The sequence below is a fragment of the Mustela putorius genome, unplaced genomic scaffold (assembly GCF_011764305.1).
Source record: "Mustela putorius furo isolate JIRA1106 unplaced genomic scaffold, ASM1176430v1.1 tig00003898_pilon_pilon_pilon, whole genome shotgun sequence".
Classification (NCBI taxonomy): Eukaryota; Metazoa; Chordata; class Mammalia; order Carnivora; family Mustelidae; genus Mustela; species Mustela putorius.
Genome location: NW_025422047.1, coordinates 20,295,675 through 20,319,275, shown reverse-complemented (window position 1 = coordinate 20,319,275; position 23,601 = coordinate 20,295,675). Strand labels below are relative to the sequence as shown.

Here is a 23,601-nt window from a genome sequence, read left to right as displayed (position 1 = left end):
TAAGACCTAATTAATATCAGTACTTCAAGTAGCTTACAATTGGATTCTATGGCTATGACATAGGAATATAGACTTCCTGGTCTTTTTCTTACTGACTCAAAATATAATCAGATAATCCTCTGTCTGGTTACTTGGGAGCCAAGTTACTTTCTTCCAGAAACATTCTAAAGAGTTCCTTTAGAAAATCTAGGAAAGTGTAAGTCTAAAGACAAGCTATAGCCTGAAGCCCAGGCTGCTGACTTGAGCACAGATGGGAGAATGTTAACAGCCAAGAAATATGAGGTCTTTGGCTCCTTTCCCAGAACTGCCAGGCTAAGACCTTGGCAGAGACTCAACAGGAAACTGAACTCTATTTGCATATCCTTTTATACATGGGAGATTAAAAGCTTCAACCTTGAGTGATCACAGTTTTTGAGAATCATGATGAGGCATTAAAGAGAAGGAGGAGTGTCTCAAGGGAGGTGAGCTGGAGGCGAAGCAAGGTAGGTGTGAGGTTAGCAATGACTTTCAATCCCCTTTGATTAACCATGAGTGTATTTCATTTTGTTCTTTTTTAAAATTTCTACCCTTATGGGGTCACATAAAGGAATCAGCTAGGCAGAAATCTGTGCTTCCCGATCTTGGGAATCTGTCAAATTTGATCTCTTTTGTCCGAAGGTTTCTTCCTTCTCTCTCTTGCTGGATGGGGACCTACAATTTGGTGGTGGTCATGCTGAAAGTACCGTAGAGATCAAATATAAACTCTTTATTGTGGTGATGAGAATCTGAGGCTTGAAGAGGTTAACTGAATTATCTAAATTTATATGAAAAGAAGTAAGAATTCTGACTCCCATTTTATTTTTTTTAATAGGCTGCTAGCTCTTCAGGTGGATGTTTCCCCAGATCTCAGACAACTTCTTACCAGCATGTGATTTGGCACAGGGTACCCTTCACTATCTTCTCCTGTCAGAACATGCATTTCTGGCAAGAAGAACAGCTTTGATTCCTGAGCTTTTCTTTCCAGCTCCTCTGGATAAGTTCCCTGTGTTTCTTTAACAGAAGAAGACAGAGCATGGAAATGGGAATAGAGGATATTTATCATTGGGATTCATTTAGGGGAACTGGTTTTCTTGGCCAAGTACTATAGTGGAAACTTACTCCATATAGACAGCATAGATAGCATGATGACGGAGAAATGTAACCCATCACAGTTTAATTACCCCGCTTCATTTGTTCCTTTGTAAGGATGGGAAAAGACTCTCGATTCTTAAAAAAGTACGTTAAATCTACTCTAAGACTGAGGATGCCCTGCAGGAGAGTCTACTCAAGGCTGGATAAACAAAGTTTTCTGAAAACTGAGAATTTAGTGACCAGATATCTGCAAAAGAAGGAGCACTGATAAGAAGTTTCAGACACGGACCTCGTACTGCCTCATAAATGATGACTCATGCATTTGCCAGAAAGGACCACCACAAGGAAGGTCAGCCCAGGCAGATAGCCCAGGCTGGGGACTGGCTTCCACGCCACACGCAGAGGCTATCAGTCCTGGGGGCAACATGTGAGGGTAGAATTGTGAGTCCCTAATAGGAAACGTTTCTACCCTCCTTGTATAGCTTCCTTTTACAGAGGAAAGCCTACTACAGTCAGAAAAGACTCTGGGAAGGTACTGGGCCCACTTTTTTGCCCACAGATGTTATTTAAGAATTCACTTTTAAAATAAGAAATCACTTTAGTCCAGGAAACGGAGACTCCTGAGTTGTGCGGCACAGTACCTTTGGAGCAAGGTTTCCTGGGCTTGAGTCCAAGCTCAGCCACTCACCAGCAGCCTGACCTTGAGCAAAGTCTTACCCCTTCCTTGCTTTAGTGCCTTCATATGTAAAATAAGGATAATAAGGGCAATGAGTTGTTGTGAAGATTAAACAAATTAAAACCTGTACACTATGCTGAACAGTGACTTGCATATCAAAAAGTACTGCATGACGGTATACTATCAATTTTTATTACCGGTACCTCATTACAGTTGTTGGTGATTTTCAGTTCAAGGAGATCCTCATTTTTAACTTCTTTTTGCTGAAATCTCAGAATGTTTTATCTTTTTCTCAGCTCCTAGGAAATGAGGACAACTGACGATAGAGTCATAGAGGGGAAGAACTGGAAGGGACCTCAGGCTGCACCAGTTCCAGCTCCTTCACCTTCTAGAAGTGACGCTGGGGAAGCAAAGTGATGGGGTCAAGTACTCAAGTAGTCATAGGGCACAACTAGGTTTTGAACACGGTTTCTAGTCTAGTAGGTTTCTCTTCCATTGTCTAATAACTCTTCACATGCCACAGTTCAACACTGTTTAATTTTTCTAAGATTTACTCGGATTAACTCAGGAACATGCCAGTCCTGTGCCAATCCCATAACACCTCATTGGTTCTTTCTTTCTTTCTTTCTTTCTTTCTTTCTTTCTTTCTTTCTTTATCTGTCTGTCTGTCTATCTATTTATTTATTTATTTATTTTCAGCATAACAGTATTCATTGTTTTTGCACCACACCCAGTGCTGCATGCAATCCGTGCCCTCTCTAATACCCACCACCTGGTTCCCCCAACCTCCCACCCCCTGCCCCTTCAAACCCCTCAGATTGTTTTTCAGAGTCCGTAGTCTCTCATGGTTCACCTCCCCTTCCAATTTCCCTCAACTCCCTTCTCCTCTCCGTCTCTCCTTGTCCTCCATGCTATTTGTTATGCTCCACAAATAAGTGAAACCATATGATAATTGACTCTCTCTGCTTGACTTATTTCACTCAGCATAATCTCTTCCAGTCCCGTCCATGTTGCTACAAAAGTTGGGTATTCATCCTTTCTGATGGAGGCATAAAACTCCATAATGTATACGGACCACATCTTCCTTATCCATTCGTCCGTTGAAGGGCATCTTGGTTCTTTCCACAGTTTGGCGACCATGGCCATTGCTGCTATAAACATTGGGGTACAGATGGCCCTTCTTTTCACTACATCTGTATCTTTTGAGGAGATTCCTCAAGAAATTAAAAATAGAGTTTCCCTATGACCCTGCTATTGGTTTTCTCTTTCTAAACATCATTATCCTAGTGTTGGCTCTCATTTATTTTGGAAAAAAAAATAAAAGAGGGGAGAATTTGTGTCTGAATTGAAAGCAGGCTCTGGCCATTGATTCACCAATTCCTCAGCAGAGAGGATCAGAGGCATTGCCTGGGGACAAAGGACAGGGAGTAAGGAGCTGGGGCCCTAAGGAGTGAGGCTTACCTAGGTTGAGACGAGTGAGAGGAAGCCAAGCCTTCCTTCTTTATGCTGCAAACTTGCTGTGCACTCAGTATGATGCTAGGCACCCACAGGAATGCAAAAGGACCCAGGGCAGGGGTGGAGATTTCAAGGAGTTTATTTAGAAAGACGTAGAAAGCAAAGGTAGAACTGAAGTCAAGCCCTTTGGAATTCTTTGAGGGGTCTTTTCTCCCACAACACAGAAGAGACTTCCTACTCTTCCATCTGCAAGGGCTATACAGTGCTCACCTTGGCTGGGAGGAGAAAGATTTTCTAGCTGACAGGAGAGGAGATTAGCACATCAGGGAGTGGACTGGAAATACAGGGGTGCTTTCCTGTGGTAACCAGGGGTCAGAGTGTGGTGGAAGGAGTACTTGACCAGGAGTTGGGACACCTGCACTCAGCTGGCTATGTGATGGTTGTAAGTCACTTAATTTCTCCATTCCTCAGTTTCTACTTCTTCAACTAAAGAGGTTGAACCAGGAGGTGGTTAGAGTTTCATACTGTTCTAATGTGTGTGTGTGTGTTCTGTGGGCCCAGGGGAGGAGGGTGTGGGTAGCAGCAGGGCTAAAGGGCTGAGGAGGAAGAATATCCTTCACATGAACTTAATGGTTGGTTTCTGGCTGTGAACTCAAAAGACTGTCAAGTTGATTCTTCCTAGGGAGGCATATAATTGCTGTGCCATTGCTCTGATTTCAATTTATAGTGCCAGTTACACTGGCCCCTTTGTGGTTCTTTGTGTCCTTATTTATAAACTCAGTGTATGAAAAAAAAAAACAAATAAAAACCCTTCTGTCTTTCATTAGATGACTGAGACAGTTAATCCTCCATCCATCCCTCATGATTATAATATGCGGTATGCAAACACTTCAAGTCTTTATGCATGAGGAGCCTTCGATGTGACAGAACTTTTTTTGATAGCGCAGACTTGGACTGTGTTTCCTTGGTGTTGTCCCCGTGGGTGTTGATTTTCCTTCTCACTGCCTCTAAGTAATGTTGCTCACTTCTGTCAGGTGGCGCATGAAGATGGAAACCAACTCTGGGGCCAATCCTGAGACTTGTGGTCCCAGCAGACCCAGAAGCCCTCAAGGGTGAATCCCAAAAGCTTTGAGGGAAATAGTAAAGATACTCCACCTTTCTCCACAGTTACTCCAAATCCCCCAGGTTTACCTGTGGCTGGCTTCCTGGAGATGAGGAAAAACCAAGAACCTCATTGAGGTGAACACTTGTTTTATTTAGCTTCTCTGTCTATTGGGATGGTTTTTTGGAAGGCACGTTGATCTGCAAGTATAGATGAGGCTGCAGATCTTCTCCTGGGGATGTTGGTGTAGGGTCCTCTTGGGTGCCTTCAAGAGAAATGCATCATTGGATTTGTGTATTTTCTTTTTATGATTGGGAGGAGACACTCACCAACCAAAGGATGTGGTCACATAAGGGAGAGAAGGCAAACAGAAGGAAAAAAAAGGTCCCATATTCCATTTGCCAATAATCCAGTTCCGCCATTTTCCTTTTCTATGTTTTCTAAGTTTTGATCTTTTCAGGATTGCTTCCTCTCCACTTTGTGCTATTTAATGGAATTCTATCACTTGGTCTTGAAAAATGAAAGTCTGAACTGTTAGTGAGAGAACTCTTAACAAGTAAGAAGGAAAGGCTGTTGCCTATTCCCCCAGGCTACCGAAAAGCTGGTACTATTATGGGTCACAAACCTGGACATGAAAATATCATTTCTGGGGTACCTGAGTGGCTCAGTCATGAATCATCTGCCTTTAGCTCAGGTCACGTTCCCAGGGTCCTGGGATTGAGCCCCCCTCCCCCATTGGGCTCCTCGCTCTGTGGGAAGCCTGCTTCTCCCTCTCCCACTCCCCCTGCTTGTGTTCCCTCTCTTGCTATCTCTTTCTCTGTTAAATGAGTAAATAAAATATTTAAAAAAATAAATAAATTATCACTTCTAGCCAAAAAGTCTGGCAAACACTCAGACTCCAAATACTACTCTCCTGGCTCTCCCTGGGGCTTTTGTTGAAATGTGAGCTTCTCACTGCAGCCTTTCTTGACCACCTGATTTAAAGCAGTTATCTCTCCCCATATCCTTGGAAACACCTTCTCTCTCTTCCTGTGAGTCTTCTCCATGACAACTGCCACCACCTAACAAATCTCTTCTCTTCTTTGGTGTTTATTTTCACTAAAAGAAACTTAAGACCGTCTGATTAAGAAACTTAAGACCGTCTCGGTATATCTAGATGAGTCTGTGGCACATAGTAGGTACTTAAGTACAATAAATTGTTATTTAGGAAACAGATGAATGTCATCACATTCTATGAAAGCAACTTTAGTCTCCCAAACTGGATTTTGTATCGGTCTTCCTTCTTAATAATCTGTTGCCCTAGTAATATATTTATACTGACATTTCTTTCTCTGAAGGTTATAAATACTCATGAGGCTTTGCCTTTAAGCCAGAAAAAAATAACTTAAATTTCCCTATTCTCCCACATGGATGCGGGTAAATAAAAAACGTATGGCTATTAGATTTCTTATTTAAACACAGAGTTTGAGAAGCTGCTGTCTTGTTGAAATTACTGCCAGCAATTGTGTTTTGGCTTGATTTCTTTTGTCCTCTCATCAGATCTTTTTCCTATTGAGTCCTGCATGCTTGGGGGTACAGGCTCTTCACCCTCCCTTCCCCCCACCCCAGGCTGACTACTGTTTTGGAAGTCCTTGAGCGTCCAGAGAATTCCTTCAGGAGTTGATACCCATTACTGTATACTGTTATCAATCACAATGCATATGTTGTGTGTGAATTGCTAAAAAAAATAAGACCCCTGGGGATTCTGCATTCCTGAAGAGTAACAAAATCATCTGGCGGGTAGTAGTTGTGATGGAGGTAGAGGGGACAGGGAATTAGGAACTGGTCTTTTGTTTTGGAAGATAGGTTACTGTGGCTTTTAGTTACAAAATGCTAAACTTTCCCTGCAGGTCCTACTGGAAAGAAAGTTTACAAAATTCCTTTGTGAAATCAAGTAGAAGTGTTCAGTGTTTACCCGTTCAAGACTCAAGGCCTGCGGCTTTAGGGTTAAAAGGGAAAAAAGAAAAAAAGGTGTCAAAGGAGAAAGCCTGCCATGCTCTCTCTTTTATCCCTCTCATGGGGGATGTTCAAGGAACAGAGGAGCCTTAATGTGCACGCTCCAAAACTAAGTTATTTGGCGTTCTAGATGACTATTATCAACCCCTCAGAAAATCTTATTACAGTTTATAGCACTTTGTTAGTGGACACACGAGGCTTGGAAAAAGTATGTCAGGAGGCAGAGTTAGCAGTAGGCCTGTGAACGATTATGCCCCTAGCCTCCAGCACAGCCCAGGAACATAGTGCCCACTCACTCACTCTGCGTTTATGGAGTACCTGTTCTGTGCCAGACTTAAATCTAAGTGCTGGAGTGAAGGCACTGAACAAAACAGACAACAAACATCCCTGCCACCATGGATCTTACATTCCAGCAGAGAATGAAACAAATAAATAAGTGAGAAAAATACACAACCCCTTAAATGGTGACAAATGCTGCGAGTACACGTAAGCAGAGAGGACAGGTGGTATTTGCAGGAGGAATGAATGAGGTGTTCTGACAAAAACAATTACAGATGTCGAATCCTCTCACTGCCACTCATATTTGGGGGCAGTACATTGAAAGGAAGAGTAGGAAAGAAGCCTCCAGTCTGGAGTCTCTTCAGTTTGCTAGCCTGGAAGAGGAAGAGTCATCAGACAGCACTTCCTGTCTGAGACCCTCCCTAAAGAACTTCCTGTCTGAGACCCCTACAGCAGGCTGAAGCCCTCCCTAAAGCCTTTATTCACTGAAGGGCTTAATGGCTTCAGTTTGCTCATTTTGAATGCTGAGAACTGGAAATGACAGATCTTGAGCCCTTTTGCTCTCTTCCTATGAGGGATCACAAGTAAAAAAAAAAAAAAAAAAGGAAGAGACAAACTCAGGTACATCGCTGTGCAGTGGAGATATCCATGGATGGTAAAGTTAGCCGTCCCATGGATCTGCCAGAGATCCATAGAATTTCTGAAGTTCTTTTCGCATTAGCCCCAGACCCTGGTAGCTGCTATTCCAGGTAGGCCCCGAGAAGGAAAGGAGAAGGCAGGGAGTATGTTATCACCCCAGAAACTCTAAGGGAGTCCAATAAGACATTACATTTGACAAACATCAGAGGGGAGGAAAAAATATATGGGTCCATTTCCTGTGTTGTGGCCTGGGAGGAAAGCTGCTGATCTAGGGGTGGAGCTCAGGAGTATAAGTGGCAGGCGGTTGTAGCTGTCCTCCTTCAGCCAGGAGGGTGAGGTATCACTGGAGACCAGCTTGGAAGCTGAAATTACAACTGGAGTTTTAAAGCAAGGGAGCAAGAGATGGGAGGTAGAAGGCGTTAGATACCCCTGTCCCCATCCCTTCTTCTGAGGACTGGACAAGGAGAGACGTCTGTAGCACCAGATGACTGGACATCACACGTCTTTTCCCAGCCATTCTTTAACTCAGATATTGTTAATAGGTGATGTATTTCATCAGTAGATCTTCCAGCCCCTACCCCAGTGCCAGCACCATCAGCCTTCAACTCAGACCTGGATCCTGGCTCTGCTTCTGTGACCTTAGGTCAGTCACCTGGGCTCTATGAGGCTCAGTATTCCCATCTGTAAAACACAACTGACAGTAATGATCTCACAGACTGATGGAAGGATTAAGGGAATCCACACCTGCAAAGTGGCTGCCTATCATTGGCCCTCAGTAATTGCATTTGCTCTCTCCTTGATGATCCCATTTTATCATTTATTCTTATGAAATGTAACTACTGAGAAGCTACTACATGTAGTGTACTTTACTTTCTATCCTTAACTTTTTACAACAATACAGTGAAGTTGGAAAACATTATCTGCATTTCAAAGATAAAGAGTTACAGATGATTTTAGAAGACAGTGTGAAGCGTATGCCAGGATCACAAAATCTCAGAATTAGAAAACACTGGAGAAGTCATGTGGGACTGCTGCTGCATTGTCCCAGTTTCTTGACAAGTGGTCACAGATCATCAGTTTGAATAGGTCTCGTGGTGAGGGCACAAGCCTCTGTTGTTCCTTATTTCTGACACACCCTGGAGACTGCCTCCTCTATGGTACCTGCCCTGCTCTGAATTAGAGACTGTGTCCTCGAGAGGACTCCACAGTCAGAAACCTGTCATCCTCCCCGACTAGAGGGGGTACTTTGGGCAAGTGTTTTAGCTTTTCTGTCCTCATTTGAACAATAGGGATAATAATAGAAAATGCACCATAGTTGTTGAGAGGATTAAATCATAACACATGTAAAGTACTCAGTAGCACCTGATGTACAGTAAGATTCGACAGATATTAGCGCTTAGTACAGCTAACTGCAGGTTTATGGATCAGTCCACATAGTTTTTCTCCTCTTCCTCCAAGACAGTCTTCCTAGTGTCTGTCAGGAGGACCCATTGGGTCTCTTCCTAGGAATTCATCTTACAGGCCTTATAAAACCATGGTTCCAAAACTTTGACACCATCTGTGAAACTAGCTTCCAAATGTCATTCTTTTCCAAAGTCATGATTTCAAACTGTAAGAAGAATTGTACCCTTTTAGTCTTGGAGATGCACTCCACCTTCCTGCCTACTGTTAATTCAAACAAAAATAACTGGAAATGAGTAGCAGGCAGTGGGCTTGATGAGTTGTGACAGGGCCTGTGTGGTAACACAGATGCATGCTAGGAAGGTTGGGTGCAAGCTCCTTTCTCAGAATGTGGGGCTCAGAATGCCTGACCTAGATCAGGATCCAGGAACTTGATTTTATCCAAGGGCAGAGTCAATACCCAGAGCCTTGCTGACCATTCAGCTAAAGATGCAACCCAACAGGGAGAGGTGGATGCCAGGCCCAGGTCTGTGTTGAAATCAAGACACTAGGACAGAATGAGTGGATGGGAGTGGAGATTGAAAAGGAGAGATTCCCTAAAGGGTTGGAATGTAGGTGTTTGGGGAGATAAATGATGAGAGCTCATGGAGTAATGGCTAAAATACACAGAATGATTACACTTTATCACTATATATAGTGTTTTTATATATTTTATATTCATATATGTGGGTTTATAGCTATCTAATCATATGTCTCTGTGTCTCTATCTCTCTGTCTCCCTGTCTGTCTCTCTCCCTCCCTTCCTCTCTCTCTCTCTCTATATATATATATATATCTATATATTTCAGGCAGAATCATGAACAATGGGGGGATTGTGAAGACCCTTGGTGGAACAGTGAGAGGCCCTGACTGAAATTTACTGTGTGTGTTTAGTAAACACTTGTCAGCCTCCTTATAATTCTGCAGAGGGCAGTATCTTTGATTAGAAGCGTTAGTTGGAGAAAGTTTTCCCTAGACATTGACTGAAGTAGTCCAAGGAAGCTTTTAAAAAATTGTATTTTTTAAATTAAAAAGTATTTTTATAACTTTATCAAATTATACTTGACATGCAATAAACCACACATATTTGCAGTGCACAGTCTGATGAATTTTGAGATCCCTGTACATGCACGAGACCATCACCTCAATCAACTTGCCGATCATATCTATCATCACCCGAAGTTCCCATGAGGTGTTTCATAAGGTGAGTTGTAGTTTTCTTTGATGACGCAGAAAGGAAGGCCTTAGGTTTAGGCTTAGCATAGGCTGTCCATCACCTAAATCTGGAAAAGTACATTGTTCAAGATTAAAGTAGAGTTTAAATTAAGCTGTTTGAAGGAGGAGGAGGAAGTGCCAGTGGAAGAAAGTTGTCAATGTTTTGTCTCTAGCACACAGACAAGAGGAAGCGAAGAGATAGAGGTGCAAGGGAGGGCAAACGACATATCCACTGAGTAATCATGAAAACAATGTAAATGCTAGAGATGGAGTCTTGTCCTTCAAGTTGGACAAGATGATGAGTGGTGCAAACTGCTAATGGTGGAGGAAGGGAGAGGTCTTCCCAACTTCACAGCCTCCTTCTATAGCACAGCTAGATTTCTGGTGAATCTGGTTAGGGAGAAACAGGACATCACCTATTACTGTACTTTGGAAAGTGCCAAGCTCTAAGCACTTTGGGTGTGTGGTCAAATATTTTATGAAGCTCAAAAAAACCAAACCAAAACAAAACAAAAAAACCAAAAACCAAGACAAAAACAAAAAAACACCCCACTAAAAGTATAGGAGGGGCGCCTGGGTGGCTCAGCTGGTGAAGTGTGTGACTCTTGATTGCAGCTCAGGTCATGGTTTTGGGATTGTGGGATCCAGTCTAGGGTCAGGCTCTGGGCTCAGCGGGGAGTCTGCTTCTCTCATTCTCCCTCTGGCCCTCTTGCCATGTGTACACACACACTCTCTCTCTCGCAAATAAATAAGTAAGTCTTTAAAAAAGAGGAGTGTACAGGGAATGCTGCAATTCCTGACTTTGGCTTTATTTCTCCTCTCTCCTGCATGCTGTCCCCTGGTCACACCCCACTGGGAGTGAACTGTCTGAACACTGCGGGTGTAAGTAAATAGGCAGGCCAAGAGTGACTGAGCCTAAAGGAAAGGCAAGGAATGCTAGCCTTATCTGGCCCCCATTTCTTAAATGATTTCTTCAAGAGACAATCACAGTCTTGTTGGAACTGCCATTCTATGTAGACCATCATGGTTTTGAGCTACTCAGAAGTGGACCTGCAGCATGGCGGGATCACCGGTGCAGTAGGAAGAGCCTTTTTCTTTCTCTGAGACTTCAAGGATCTCAAGTAGAGCCTGGTTGTTGGAAGCATCAATTTCATTTTAGAACCTGTCCTGAAAACCAGGGTAATAGATGGTCCTTCATGACATCTGAAAGTCATTGTGTTCTTCCAAGTCTTCCTGTGCCAGTTGATACGGTAGTCAGTGATGGTTTCTCCTTCCATGGAGCCCTGGAGGATAGCAGTTCCCTCTGCCGCCAGACACACATAGTCACTACTAGGTCTGGCACCAATGTAACAGCAGACCTGACTCTTGAGAGAAAAGACACGAGAGGGGATCCATGAGATTGGGGCCTGAGATCTCCGTGGAAGGGTCACTGAACCTGAGTGTGAGGACCTGGCAGCCGCCATGCCTCATTGTTGCTGAGTCTTGCTTAGTTGAGGTCCCAGTATCTGCCTCCCCTGTCCAGAAAAGGCTGAGATGGATGAGGGAATATACCCTCCACAGGATTCCCCCAGGGACAGCTCTGAAGCATGCCCTCTGCCTGGTCCTTCTTCTGAGTCAACTCTGGGATGCATTTGTGCCTGATAAAACCGGCCCCCATGGGCAGCTGCTTTGTTCCCCAGGAGGGACTTTGCCAATCACGGGAGGCTGGCAGAGCCTGTTGCCTGTTAATGGGATGACAAGGCTACCTTCAAGATCCATGATGTGGTCCAGATAGGTGAGAGGAGGTGAAGGCAGCTTATTTGATTGATGACAAGGTTTTTGCTTCTTGCCCTAGAAGTTAAGTTTGTTGCTATTTCTTCATTCTCATGTTAGATGTACATGTTGTCTGCTCTGTGGTGACATTAACAGTTAATTCCAAGAAGAATTATTGATATTTACAGCTATAATCAAAAGAACCAAAAACTAAGCAGATCAATATGGGACGTGCACAAGGACTGCAGGTGTTGCAATGACCGCTGTGTTTACTGCAAATTCCCTCCATGGGAAGTTGGATAAGGGTGATTCACCCAAGTGTAAAAGAGCAATCCAAATGAAGCACGGTCTCCACATTTGAGCCAGAGCTTCCCGATCTTTATTGGGCTCATCTATCTTCTACTCTGAAGAGTTCTTAGGTCACCTAAGCTGAATTACATGAAGCAAAATATCGTAAAAAACTTAAAACCACCACTCCATCCTAGTTTATGACCACCTACATGCATATATATACTTCAAAGGAGAGGAATGTGTGAATTCTTGGGAGTTACACTTTTGAATTTCAAGACCAGTAATCCACGAAATTTTGGAAGAAAACAGGTAAATTAATAATGGAAACTAAATGGTGCAGCCGAAGCTGAGAAGAGGGTCACTTGGTATGTGAGGAGGTCAGAGCAAAGGTGGCATCCAGCACCTGGCGGGGGCGGGGTGTGTGTGTGTGTGACATACATTCTCATGCTAGTAGAGGAGACACCCACCTAAGGTTTCTGTTTTCTCCAGTGTGATTGGAACCAGACTGGCCTGAGGAAATTCTGATAGAAGCAAAAGCTTAAGTTGGCTTGACCTCATGGTGGTTGCTCTTCCTATCCTGGATCATCTCATTACCCAATGGCCCACTTTACCCAGCATTCCTAGAGGACCATTACCAACTACTTAAGCTGGTCACATTCTTTGGAATTACACATTACACCATCACTACCTACCTGTAGGTTCTCTTTCTCTTCAGTTCCTTGAAAGTTGCCAACGAAGTCTCTGGACTTCCATACTTGATTCTTTTTATATCAGGTTGCCTAGCTCTTGGCACATCCTAGAAATCAGTCATTTTTACTAAGCACCAGACTCTCGGGATTCACTGATAAATGGCGGATGTGGTTCTCTCCTGGAGTTTTCTTTCTAACATGGGAGCCAATCATCACTTAATGATTTGCATAATAAATTCCTTTACTGCAGTTGTGATAAGCACTCTGTAGAAGCATAGGGATTATAAGAGCTTGTTACAAGGGCCAGGACCCGGTCAGGAGATCAGGGAAGACTTCCCTGAGGAAGTGACTTTAGAGCTGAGATTCAAAAACAGAAGTTGTCCAGGCTTGCTAGATAGTGTCTGTCCCTCTGGATCTACTCTACTTCATCCTTGAGGAGGCTGACCTGAATAGACAGCATTTGCCTAGTTCCTTGGCTCTCTGGCATACCATTTAGTTTGGCCAATGGGAGGCACCATCAGGAGACTGGAAAGAAGGAAAAGAGAGAGGTGTAGTGGTATCACCCCAGATCCCTTCCTGCCAGGACTGGCAGCGCCTGCCTTTTTCTGCAGGAGGCCACAGCTCCTCTCAGTCATTCCTCTGCAGCTGCAGGTGTCAGGAAAGGTTCCTCCTCTCCAGGCTTTGGTCCTAGGGTGGTAGTGGGCTTCTCTGTTGCCAGACCCAAGGGTGATTTATCATCCTTTTTTTTGGTTTCCCATAACCCAGCTGTGTTAGTTTTCTATGACTGCCTAAACAAAGTACCACCAATGGGATGCCTTAAACCAAGAGAAATTTATTGTCTCACAGTTCTGAGGGCTCAAGTTCTGAAATCAAGTTGTCAGCAGGGCCATGCTGCCTCTAAGACTTGTGGGGCCACCCTTCCTTGACTCTCCCTAGCTTCTGGAGGTTTGCCGGCATCTCTGGTGTTCCTTGGCTTGGCTCACAACTGCACAACTCCAGGCTCTGCCTTTGCGGTTGCATGGTGTTCTCTCTGTGTCTCTGTCTTTTCATGATGGTCTTTTCACAAAGACATCAGTCATTTTGGATTAGGAGGCTCATCTTACTCTGGTATGACCTTAACTTACTCCATTAATCTTAATTAATTATCTCCACTGCAATGATCCTATTTCCAAATAAGATCACTTTCTGGGTATTGGGGGTTGGGAATTCAACACTTTTTTTTTTTTAATATTTTATTTATTTTTTTGACACAGAGAGCACAAGTAGAGGGAGTGGCAGGCAGAGGGAGAGAAAGAAGCAGGCTTCCCTGAGCGGGACTCCATCCCAGGACCCTGAGATCATGACTTGAGCCGATGGCAGTTGCTTGACTCACTGAGCCTCCTGGACACCCCAATGTATCTTTTTTTGAGGGATACAATGAAATCCATAATAACTGTTAGCATCTTCTGAATGTCCCTTTTGTTAGATTTTTTTTTTCCCCCTAATCATGCCTTTGAGAGCGCCCTCTGTCTCCTGCTAGGACTCTGCCTGATGCACTAGGGATAGATGTATTTGTAGGGAAAAAACTTTCAAAATAAGAAATTAGGACACTAAAAAAAAAAAAAAAAAGAGAGAGAGAGAGAGAGAAAGCAAGCCCCAAGGCAGAAGGAAGTGCTGTGGGCTTAAAGCTGCATTAATATCAAAAGAACAGTTAGCAGGGCTCAAATAAGCCTGTCTTGCTAGGTAATTATTGTAGAACTATCCCAAATCATGCAAGAAGTTGTTCTGAAAAATCCCCAGAATGTGCTTATGTTTATGACTGTGATTTATATCTGCCACAGCTTAGGAGTAATTTTAAGAGCTTATTGTTAATGGACAAAAGCAACCTTCCTCTGGGCTTGGCTAGGACAGAGTTTGTATGAATAATAAATCAAAGCCAGAGGTAAAAAAACAGTAGGGTCAGGGAAGAGGTGATGCTCTGCCAGAAGCTTAGCACAGAGGGTGGCTAGAAGGCGTGCCCCACCCAGGTGGGGAGAGCCGGCACCTGCTGCGGACAGCCGCGCTTGGGGGCAGGGCAGGAATAAGCTGGAACTTGAGCACAAATGAAGCATTTTCCACCTGGGGTGCCCAGATGGAAGGTGAAAAATGTGCCAGGGCCCAGACAGTGGACTCTGCCTTTCTCAGGCTCTGTGCATCCCATGTACCCTGTGCTCAGTCATTCTTTCTGTGTCAAGACCACCAATTAAGCCATAGCTTCGTGGGCCCTGGGAGTTGTCTCTTCTTTCACTACTTACCACGGTGAAAAAAAAAAAAAGAGATAGAGAGAGAGAGAGAAGTAAAAATAAAAATTAAGATACCTGAGACATTAACCATTTGTAGGAGAGGCAAAAAGAGTGCTTCAGGGACCTTCCCTATCTGCCCCCGCTGCCCCCATAATCTCCACCAGTCCTTCGTTCTTAAACATTTTTCTCAATCTTAGGTGCTATTAAAATACAGCCTCAAGGCAAGGTCCTGAGGCCTCTCCCAACCAGACAGATACCCCTCAGCCTCTCATTTGTAGAAGTTCTGAAGTCATCATTGTATATTATGCTTTATGATGTATGAATGCTGCCTTGCACTTGTTAATTGGTCTGTCTTTATCTCCTGTGTAATCTCTCTAAAGTGCCTGTTGAGCCCATACTGATTCTCAAAAATTCTATTTTTGAAGTGAAATGATTTCTTCTGCCCACAGGATGTCTGACCTGAAAGTGAATTGCTGTCTATACCATACAAGGAGAGCAAAGGAAGACCACTGAGGAGTGCATTCCCAACATGGCAGCCAATAAGAAGGAGCCCAGATCTTTGGGTTGTGGCTCCAAAGAAAGGCCATATCATCACAGGAACTTCTGCTCCCTTCAGCCTTACCAGACAGGGGAGGGTTGACAAAGGCACTGATGACCCAACATATAAATTGGCACTGGCACTTCCTGCTTCCCTGGTAGTGTAAGATGGCTAGAAATGGCTGTAAGGCTGAGGTCATTAATATTTCATGTTCAGGGCTGGGGTGCTGCCTGGGAGTCCCAGACAAATCAATTGCTAGATCACACGACAAAAGAGGAAGTTGTGTCTATTGCTCTCATGGAGAAAGAAGGAAGAATGAAAGGTTTGAAGGTGATAGTGATGAAGTTTTAGAATATAAGTGAGGTTCAGTGGAGTGGGGGGAGTGGGCAGAGCTGACAACCAAGAGAGGATTCTTGAGACATCTTTAGTGCAAAATGGTGGTTTATTTTTTTAAACATCAAGGGACAAATCTGACCCTTAGCATTTTTTTTAAAAAAGATTTTACTTATTTATTTGACAGTCAGAGATCACAAGTAGGCAGAGAGGCAGGCAGAGAGAGAGGGGGAAACAGGCTCCCCGCCGAGCAGAGAGCCCAATGCGGGGCTCAATCCCAGGACCCTGGGATCATGATCTGAGCCAAAGGCAGAGGCTTAATCCACTGAGCCACCATGGTGGTTTATTAAAGCACGGGGACGGGACCTGTGGACAGAAAGAGCTGCTGCCCCGGGGTTGTGAGGGGTGGCAGGTTCTGTGCGATGGGGTTGGGAGAGGTAAGGAAAAAGGGAGGTTTCAATAGAACTTTCATATGCTGAAGAAGACCTACAAGATACCGGATACCAGAGGCCTTGTCATTGTCAAGGTTGTTTTTCCCTTCTTAGCAAGGTAGTAACATTAAGATAGTTGGGAGATTCCTAAAGAATGTCACGTATGTCCTATCCAGAAGTGAGGGTGGGGGAAGGTTGCAGGGTGTCAGCTTTTGCTTTATCCCCAGCCAGCCTTCCGTTCCCTCATCAACAGGGACCTTTGCAAGACTTTGAATCCAAGCGATCCTTGAGTTTCTAATCCATTTCTCTGACTTGACACAGACAGTGGAAAACAGGCAGCTGGGTAACCCTACCCTGCTCAGGCAAGAGTCAGGCAGAATATGGTCTGGGTTGGACAGGTTCCAGAACTTGGGGATCCTCTTTTATCACTGTCCCCTCTAGCTCTCAAGAGACAGCTGTACTGTTATGGAGAGACCACTGGATTTAGGCTTGGAAGTTCTGGGTTTGCCTCTGACACCACAACTTACTTGCAAGTCACTTAACCTCTCTAGGCCTTGGTTTTCTGGGTGAAAAAGAAAGTGGGGATAATACTGCCTCCGCTGGCCATGAAATAATGGATGTAAATACACCTTGTGATTTATCTACAGTTGGACCTGCACTGGGGGTCAGCTGGTCAGTGTGGAAGGCCAGAGCTTTGGTTTGTGACTCTGGAGGCAGAGGGGCAGTACTGTGGGGGAGGGCAGCAAAATAATCCATCCCCTCCTCTCTTACTGGGACTTCAAGAATCTCCAGGGAGAACTGACATCTATTTGTAAAATCACTTTGGAGATCAGGGCCAAAGAATTCTCCTTGTTGGTATTACAAAGTTCAGGATGCCATCTTGGTTCCTCTTAAATCAGTAGATAGTGTAATTATTCATTTTTGCCCCCTGTGATTTTACACTGCAAAATTTTGCTTCCTCTAAAAGGAACAAACATCTCTTGCTACTTCAACAAGGCAGCAGGCTTGATTTCTGAAAAACAAAATTAAGGGAAAAGGAAGATAGGCGAAATTGAAGAACCACGTTGGAATATCAAGAGACTAACGTACAAGGATGGGATTACAGAGCCACCTTCCAATTTCAGTCCTTCCACAAACTCTACCAGGAGTAATTTCCTCAGGGAGCCATTTATTTATTCATCCAATTATTGGGCAAACATCCATCAGCTTCTCTGGTGTACTCAGGGTTGGGCTGGGCTCTCTGGGGGTGACAATGTTTCAGGCTCTGGGACTCACCTTGCTCAGGTCTACTATCCCAAGGCTCCATGGCTGCTTTTGCAGTCTGGCAGCAGGAGAAGAAGCAGGCAGATCCACTGTGTGGCTTCTCTTGAGGAGTGAAGTCCTTAGCTTCCAAAACCATCTTCTGGCCCTTTCTTCAACATCTCAGCCCCAAGTGGTTCAGTGTCACTCCTGTGTGCTCTCAGGCTTGCCTCAGGACAATGAGGAAATGAGCCTGAATCAGCATACGTTCTGGCCCCAGAGAACAGCTCTACCAGGGGTTAAGGCCACCTAGGGACTTTTTCTTTTACTGAAAATGGTGGCATCTCCCCGCTAGAGTGAGGCCAAGCTTCTGTCAGGGGAGATGTTATTTAGCTTTGGACAGTGTTGAATCCTTCTTTCTCCCCTATTTGTGGATGTCCCTTTTATTTTTCATGGCAATTTATTAATTTTGGATCTTTTGTTGATATACCAAGGGAGCTGCTTCCTAGGAAGGGAGATAGACTTTGCCACTGTGCCTGTCTTCCATGGGACGGGAGCCCATAACTGTAGCACAGAGTTTACTAGAAAATGCATTGGATTTAATTTTTAGTAGCTCTTAAGTGCCTACTGCTGTACTCTGCCCATATCAAGCATCCTATAAATGTTGATGCTGGACTGAAGAAAACACAAAACACACATAATGGGAAGATGGAATAAGTGGAGCGGGCAATGAAAATTAAATGGGAGAAAGCAGAGTTAAAGCATGAAAAAAAGTTTAATGGAGTATTATAGAATTATCTACTGAAAGGACAGAGTAGAACAAACTAAAAATAAAAGAGAATATAACAGCTTGGGTGAGAGGAATGTAGAGGTAGGGACAAGCTGGAGAAGTAATTAGGACAATTACTTCCATGCAGTGGTTCTCAATCTTGGCCACACATTGGGATCACCAGGGGCGGTTTAAAGAATACTGAAGCCAAGGTGCTACCCCCAGAGAGTCCGATTTAATTGATCTGGGGATGGGGTTTGGGCATCAGGATTTTGAAAATCTCCCTAGGCAATTCTGACGTGCAGCCAGGGTTGAAAACCATTGTGTAAGAGAACCATTTAGTCAAAGAATAAGCCTTGTAGTGCAGTCAAGGCTTATTAAAATGTGGTCTTCAGGAGACAAGGCAAAGCCTGTGACCAAGGGGGTCTGCCAGTCTTCTTGCCCTTTCTCCAGGATCAGCACAGACCCTCAACAGCTCTCTTCCCTGGTGATCGCTTGCCACCGGCCTCCTATGAATCAGAGGCCAGGAGGACCTGCTTACATTAGCAACAGCCATCTCCCTGCTTTCCTGATGGCCCTGCAGCAGTGCTGGGCACTTACTGGGTGCTTAGTAAATCTTTGCTAGGGACTATGTTCCTTGTCCTTCCAGGTCATATGCTGACTGAAAGGGGTTAAGTCTGTGGTTCTTGTTCCTCCTCTTAACCCCACCTTGACTTTTGAGATCCAAATTCTGCTCCACCCAGCTTCCTTCTCTGAGGCAGAATTCAGCCAGGGGACCCCATTCACTGTGATTCTTTACACCGGACAACAAATCACTGTGTGTGTGTGTGTGTGAGAGAGAGAGAGAGAGAGAGAGAGAGAGAGAGGAGATGGAATGCAGCCTGGAGCACACCAGACCCAGACTGTAAAGGGTTTTTGCTGTATTCCAACTTTGTGTTCTCTTTTCCTTCCCTCCCACCCTCCCTTCCTTGTTTTTGCCCTGAAATTCCTAGGCTCAGAGTGGACCATAGTCATCCAAGGAGCCCTGCCTTTAAGAGTGAAAATATGTCCAGTGTCCTGAAGTGGCCACCTGTGTTTGGAAGGGGTGAATTACCTTCTGCTTTCCTGGAATTGCTGATTTCACAGCAAAGATTTGCTGCCACACACAGAGAGCCATGGGCAGAATGTAAAGTTATTGCTGCCTCTGGAAATCCTCTTTGAAATCCCCTGCTCGTTGGAAGAACTGGGTGTAGGTGGGGGGTGCGTGGGTCTGGTGGTCCTCAGGTAGAACATGGAGAGGCCAGAACAGAGATTTTCATGCCGATAAGAGACTAATCTTATGCCTTTGTTGGTAGAAGTCTCTTTATTTAAAAACAAAACAAAACAAAACACCAAAATGAAACAATGATAATTCAGTCCTTCCATTCAACAATAGCCTAAAAGAGGAAAAAGGGGAAAATACTTAGATTGGGAGTAGATAGGCTTTTAGTTTAAAAGGGGCTAAATTGAAGCCCCTTCTCCTTTTTAGTAGTTCTCTGAACATTAGAAAAAGCACTCCCTGCTTTTCTCCTCTGAAATGGAGAAAAATGTTTTGCTTAAGGTTCTTGGTTGGGAGTAGGGCTGGAGGACAGGGCAAGGATAAGGAGAAGATAAATGCTTTTTTTATTCCTTTGGTGATAGAAGCTTATGAAAAAGTAGAATGTAGTTATTTTAGTGTTTACAGGGGGCTCAAACTCTGTGTTTCTGGAGCAATACAGTTGTGGAATTAAGATCTTATCATACAGATCGTGTATCTGCCAACCTGCCAGTTGTCCCCTAGAACATAACTGGACTCTCCCAGAACCCTAGAGAAATTCTCTGCTTGATCTTCCACAGGGAAGCAAATAAAGCCCCTTACCCTTCAATGAAAGGGAGAGGAGGGGAGTGAGATTCCTTATTCCTTATCTCTAGTGGGAGAGAATGAGATGACTCCATCCTCTGGGTTGAGTTTTGTTGCCAGAGGAAGGCAAATGACAACATGGCGGAGGCCTCACTTTCTTTTCCCTGGGAGAGGCATGTGGTGGGCCCAGGTGCCTAAGAGTTTGGTCCTCCGTGCCACTGGCTTCCACAGCCCCCAGTAGCAACTGGCAGACTCCATGGTTCTTGGTTCTTGTAGTTGAACATTTGGCCCAGACACCATTCCACAGTCACCTCCCAGTTCTTGGGCTCTGAGCTAACACAATTACTACTTTGCTTAGTTTTATCACAGGTTGGGAGGAAACAAAGAAATGAGCCTGAAGATGCAGAAAAGATGTCATCCAGATAATTTTCTTCTTATTTTGAGAGACTGAATTCTAAGTTTCAAGCGTGTGTATGGCTAGAACATGGCCTCTGCTCTCAAGAGACGGAGCTCACTGAGGAAACAATGGATGAGAAATGTGGTTCCATTCTCCAGTGCTCTGGGGAAGGCAGCTGTGTAGATACAAAGAAGTGGCCTCAAGGTGGCTTTGGGGGCTAGCATGAGAGACTTAACAAACCAATGAAATGGAAAAATTAGTATTTGAGTGGGTGGATGTTGGTCTAGCAGCTTGGGTCCCCATAGCCCTGTGCCCTCATCATGTCCCAGGATCCCAGCCCACTCTGCACCTGCCACTGCCCCATTGCCACACCCCAAGCCCCCCTTACTTTCTGGTTGGTTATTGGTGGCTTGTGGTGAGTCTTTGGTGGAAAGTGGAGATGGGTAGAGGGGCAAAGGCGGAGGTAAGTACGATATTGTTGATCACACTCATCTGGCTCATCACAGTTCCGGGGGGGTGTTTATGATCGCTGCGGCTCTGTTGGGGGCAGACCAGTTTGGGATGCGGGTGCTAGTACACACGAGCGTGGACGTGACATGGGAAAGTGCGGTGAACATGGGGCTGCGTGATGAACGCTCAGTATGAGTGAAAGCTAAGATTGTGGAGTAGCAAAACAAGCTCTCCGGCTGGCAAGGCTTTAACTGGCAAGCAGTCTGAGAGTTTGCCTGTGGGCATGATGGAGCAGCAACTATGTGAACTTGCAAAGTTACCAAAGGAGGGCACAGCGAGGCTGCTCCGAGTGGCAAATGACCTGCATCTATCAAATGGCTCTAGCATTACGAGGGACATCACGGTAGCTAAAGAGCGCACGGTATCAGTCTAAACCGACAGCAGTGTCCGGCTGTGGTGAGAAATCGGGGACGTAGGATAACCGAAGATGCATGGGGAATGGCATATGCCAAGAAGACAGACCTGAAGCGCACCAGGAAAGAGGATTTTTGCAAGACTCAGCTGATACTGATCTCTCACTGTCAGAATACTTTATTTTTAAAAGTACCAGCTCAAGTTCTGGATTGGTAACCCAGACACTGAGCAGAGGGTCACAGCTGCAGCATGCCAGGGAGGGAGCTGCTGCCTCTACTCCCAATCTGCTGTGTTTGTCTTGACTCCTAGTGTGGCCAGGGACCCAGCTGGACAGCACCCCAAACTCCCGTCGAAATCCTGAAGCCACCTCACCCCTTGTTAGTAAATATGAGTCTGTCCAGGGAAGGACCTCTTGTTAGTAAGTATGTGTTTATCTGGATAAGTGTGATGGGGAAAGGATGCTCCCAGAAAACAGAAGACCATCTAAAATGCTATGGCAAGGGGTGCCTGGGTAGCTCAGTAGGTTAAGCCTTTGCCTTCGGCTCAGGTCATGGTCTCAGGCTCCTGGGATTAAGCCCCGCATGGGGCTGTCTGCTCAGCAGGGATCCTGCTTCCCCTTCTCTCTCTGCCAGCCTCTCTGTCTATTTGTGATCTCTGTCTGTCAAATAAATAAACTCTTTTAAAAAGCAAGTAAAATGCTATTAAAAAAAAAAAGAAAAAAGCAAGCTGCGGCCATTGAAAAACATTTATTTTTGCAGAAAAGATGTAATCCAGACAATTTTCTTCTTATTTTGAGAGATTGAATTCTAAGTTTCAAGCGTGTGATTGTCACAGGCAAACAAGGACAGCCAAGACAAGAACCAGCAGCCTCTCTGTACACCCACAAAGTAGCTGTGCCACCAGGACTGTGTCCTATAATCAGGGCTGCCCTGTGTGGCCATTGGGGACCTCCTCTCACTTGTGCCAATCATCGAGTACAAAAAGGTTCTTGGCTTTTCTCTAGACAATGCTCAGTTTCCATCGGTCCTCTGTTCTTCCAAGGTGTATAAAACCGAGCTGCTTTCAAATGGTGGAAGGGGCCTTGGGAGAGGCTTGATAAAAACAGGATAAAAACTCAGATGAAGCTTCAGAGGGGCAGGTCCTGCATGCTATTGTTAGAGGTGCTGCGGAAATACCTTTCTGCAATGCAGGGGATCTTCTTCTCTCTCTTTGTCTTTTTTTTTTTTTTAGAGGTGGGGACAGATGGAGAGGGAGAGAGAGAGAATCTTAAGCAATCTTCACACTCAGCACAGAGCCAGACATGGACTCGATCTCACAACCCTGCGGTCATGACCTGAGCCAAAATCGAGCCAGATGCTTAACTGACTGAGCCACCCAGGTGGCTGGATGCGGGGGTGGGGGGGGGAGTGTCTTTGTCTGTGACCTCCTCTTTCGGCCTGATGTCTAAATTGAGGAGTCAGCATTATGTGGTTGAATCTGCTCTGGTTGGGTGGGAGAGTCTGGGGCAAGCTCTAGCTCTTTTCTTTTACCTTTTCATTTTAAAGTAAGGAGTGCATTCAAGTGGGGACTGTTGTGAAGAGTTAGTCATCCGTGGCTGTAAGATGCCAACATTGCCAGATGGGGTGCGGGATTGCAAGCAATTTATAAAACCTTTGCGGCCGTTTCTGCGACCACAAGGGATGATACTGGCTCAATTTAGCATTTTTGAATTTAAGTATTCCTCTCATGCCAATGTATGGAGCTGTATTCTCTCATCTGAGGTTGTTCATTTGGAAATACAGAAGGGTGAGGCATTATTTCTTGAAATAAAATATTCCCTTTCATTGCATCTGTGTCTCAGTGATCCCTAAAGCAGAAATTCAGTTCAAACATTAAATTCAATAATCAGATATTAAACACTTACTATGTGACACGCTCTGGAAACTGAACATGAAACAGACCCAGGATCCCTGCCCTCGAGGAGTTTATAAATTAGGAGGAGTGTAAAGGAAGTATCCAAACAATCCTGGAAGAAGAGAGAGCATGTGAAATGAGTCAAGAGAGGTAAGTGCTAAGGTGGTCCGACTGGGGGAGGTTATATCCTCAGAGGGGAGTTCTGCAACGGAGATATGAATCTGGGAGTCAGGAGCACATACATGGAGTTTAACGCGGTGAGGGTGAATGAGATCGTCATGGGTGGGGGGTGGGGGGTGGACAGACGGTGAGAGGGACCCAAGCAAGGGCCCTGGGTCCTCTGTGTACAGAAGCTAGCTGGGGGAGGAGGAACCA

The 23,601-nt window shown here is 44.8% G+C and overlaps 1 long non-coding RNA gene and 1 gene segment (V, D, J or C); one reads left to right on the top strand and one right to left on the bottom strand.

The window, feature by feature from the left end:
• The window catches only part of LOC101670626, a 67,828-nt gene that overhangs the window by 34,668 nt on the left and 9,559 nt on the right, over positions 1-23,601 (bottom strand). The window contains 1 exon segment of the C gene segment in view: positions 10,988-11,107. Coding sequence covers positions 10,988-11,107 — 120 coding nt within the window.
• LOC123388335 lies at positions 398-2,021 on the top strand. Its single transcript, XR_006602894.1, has 2 exons — positions 398-482; positions 851-2,021. It is a non-coding gene; the product is annotated as an uncharacterized LOC123388335 (long non-coding RNA).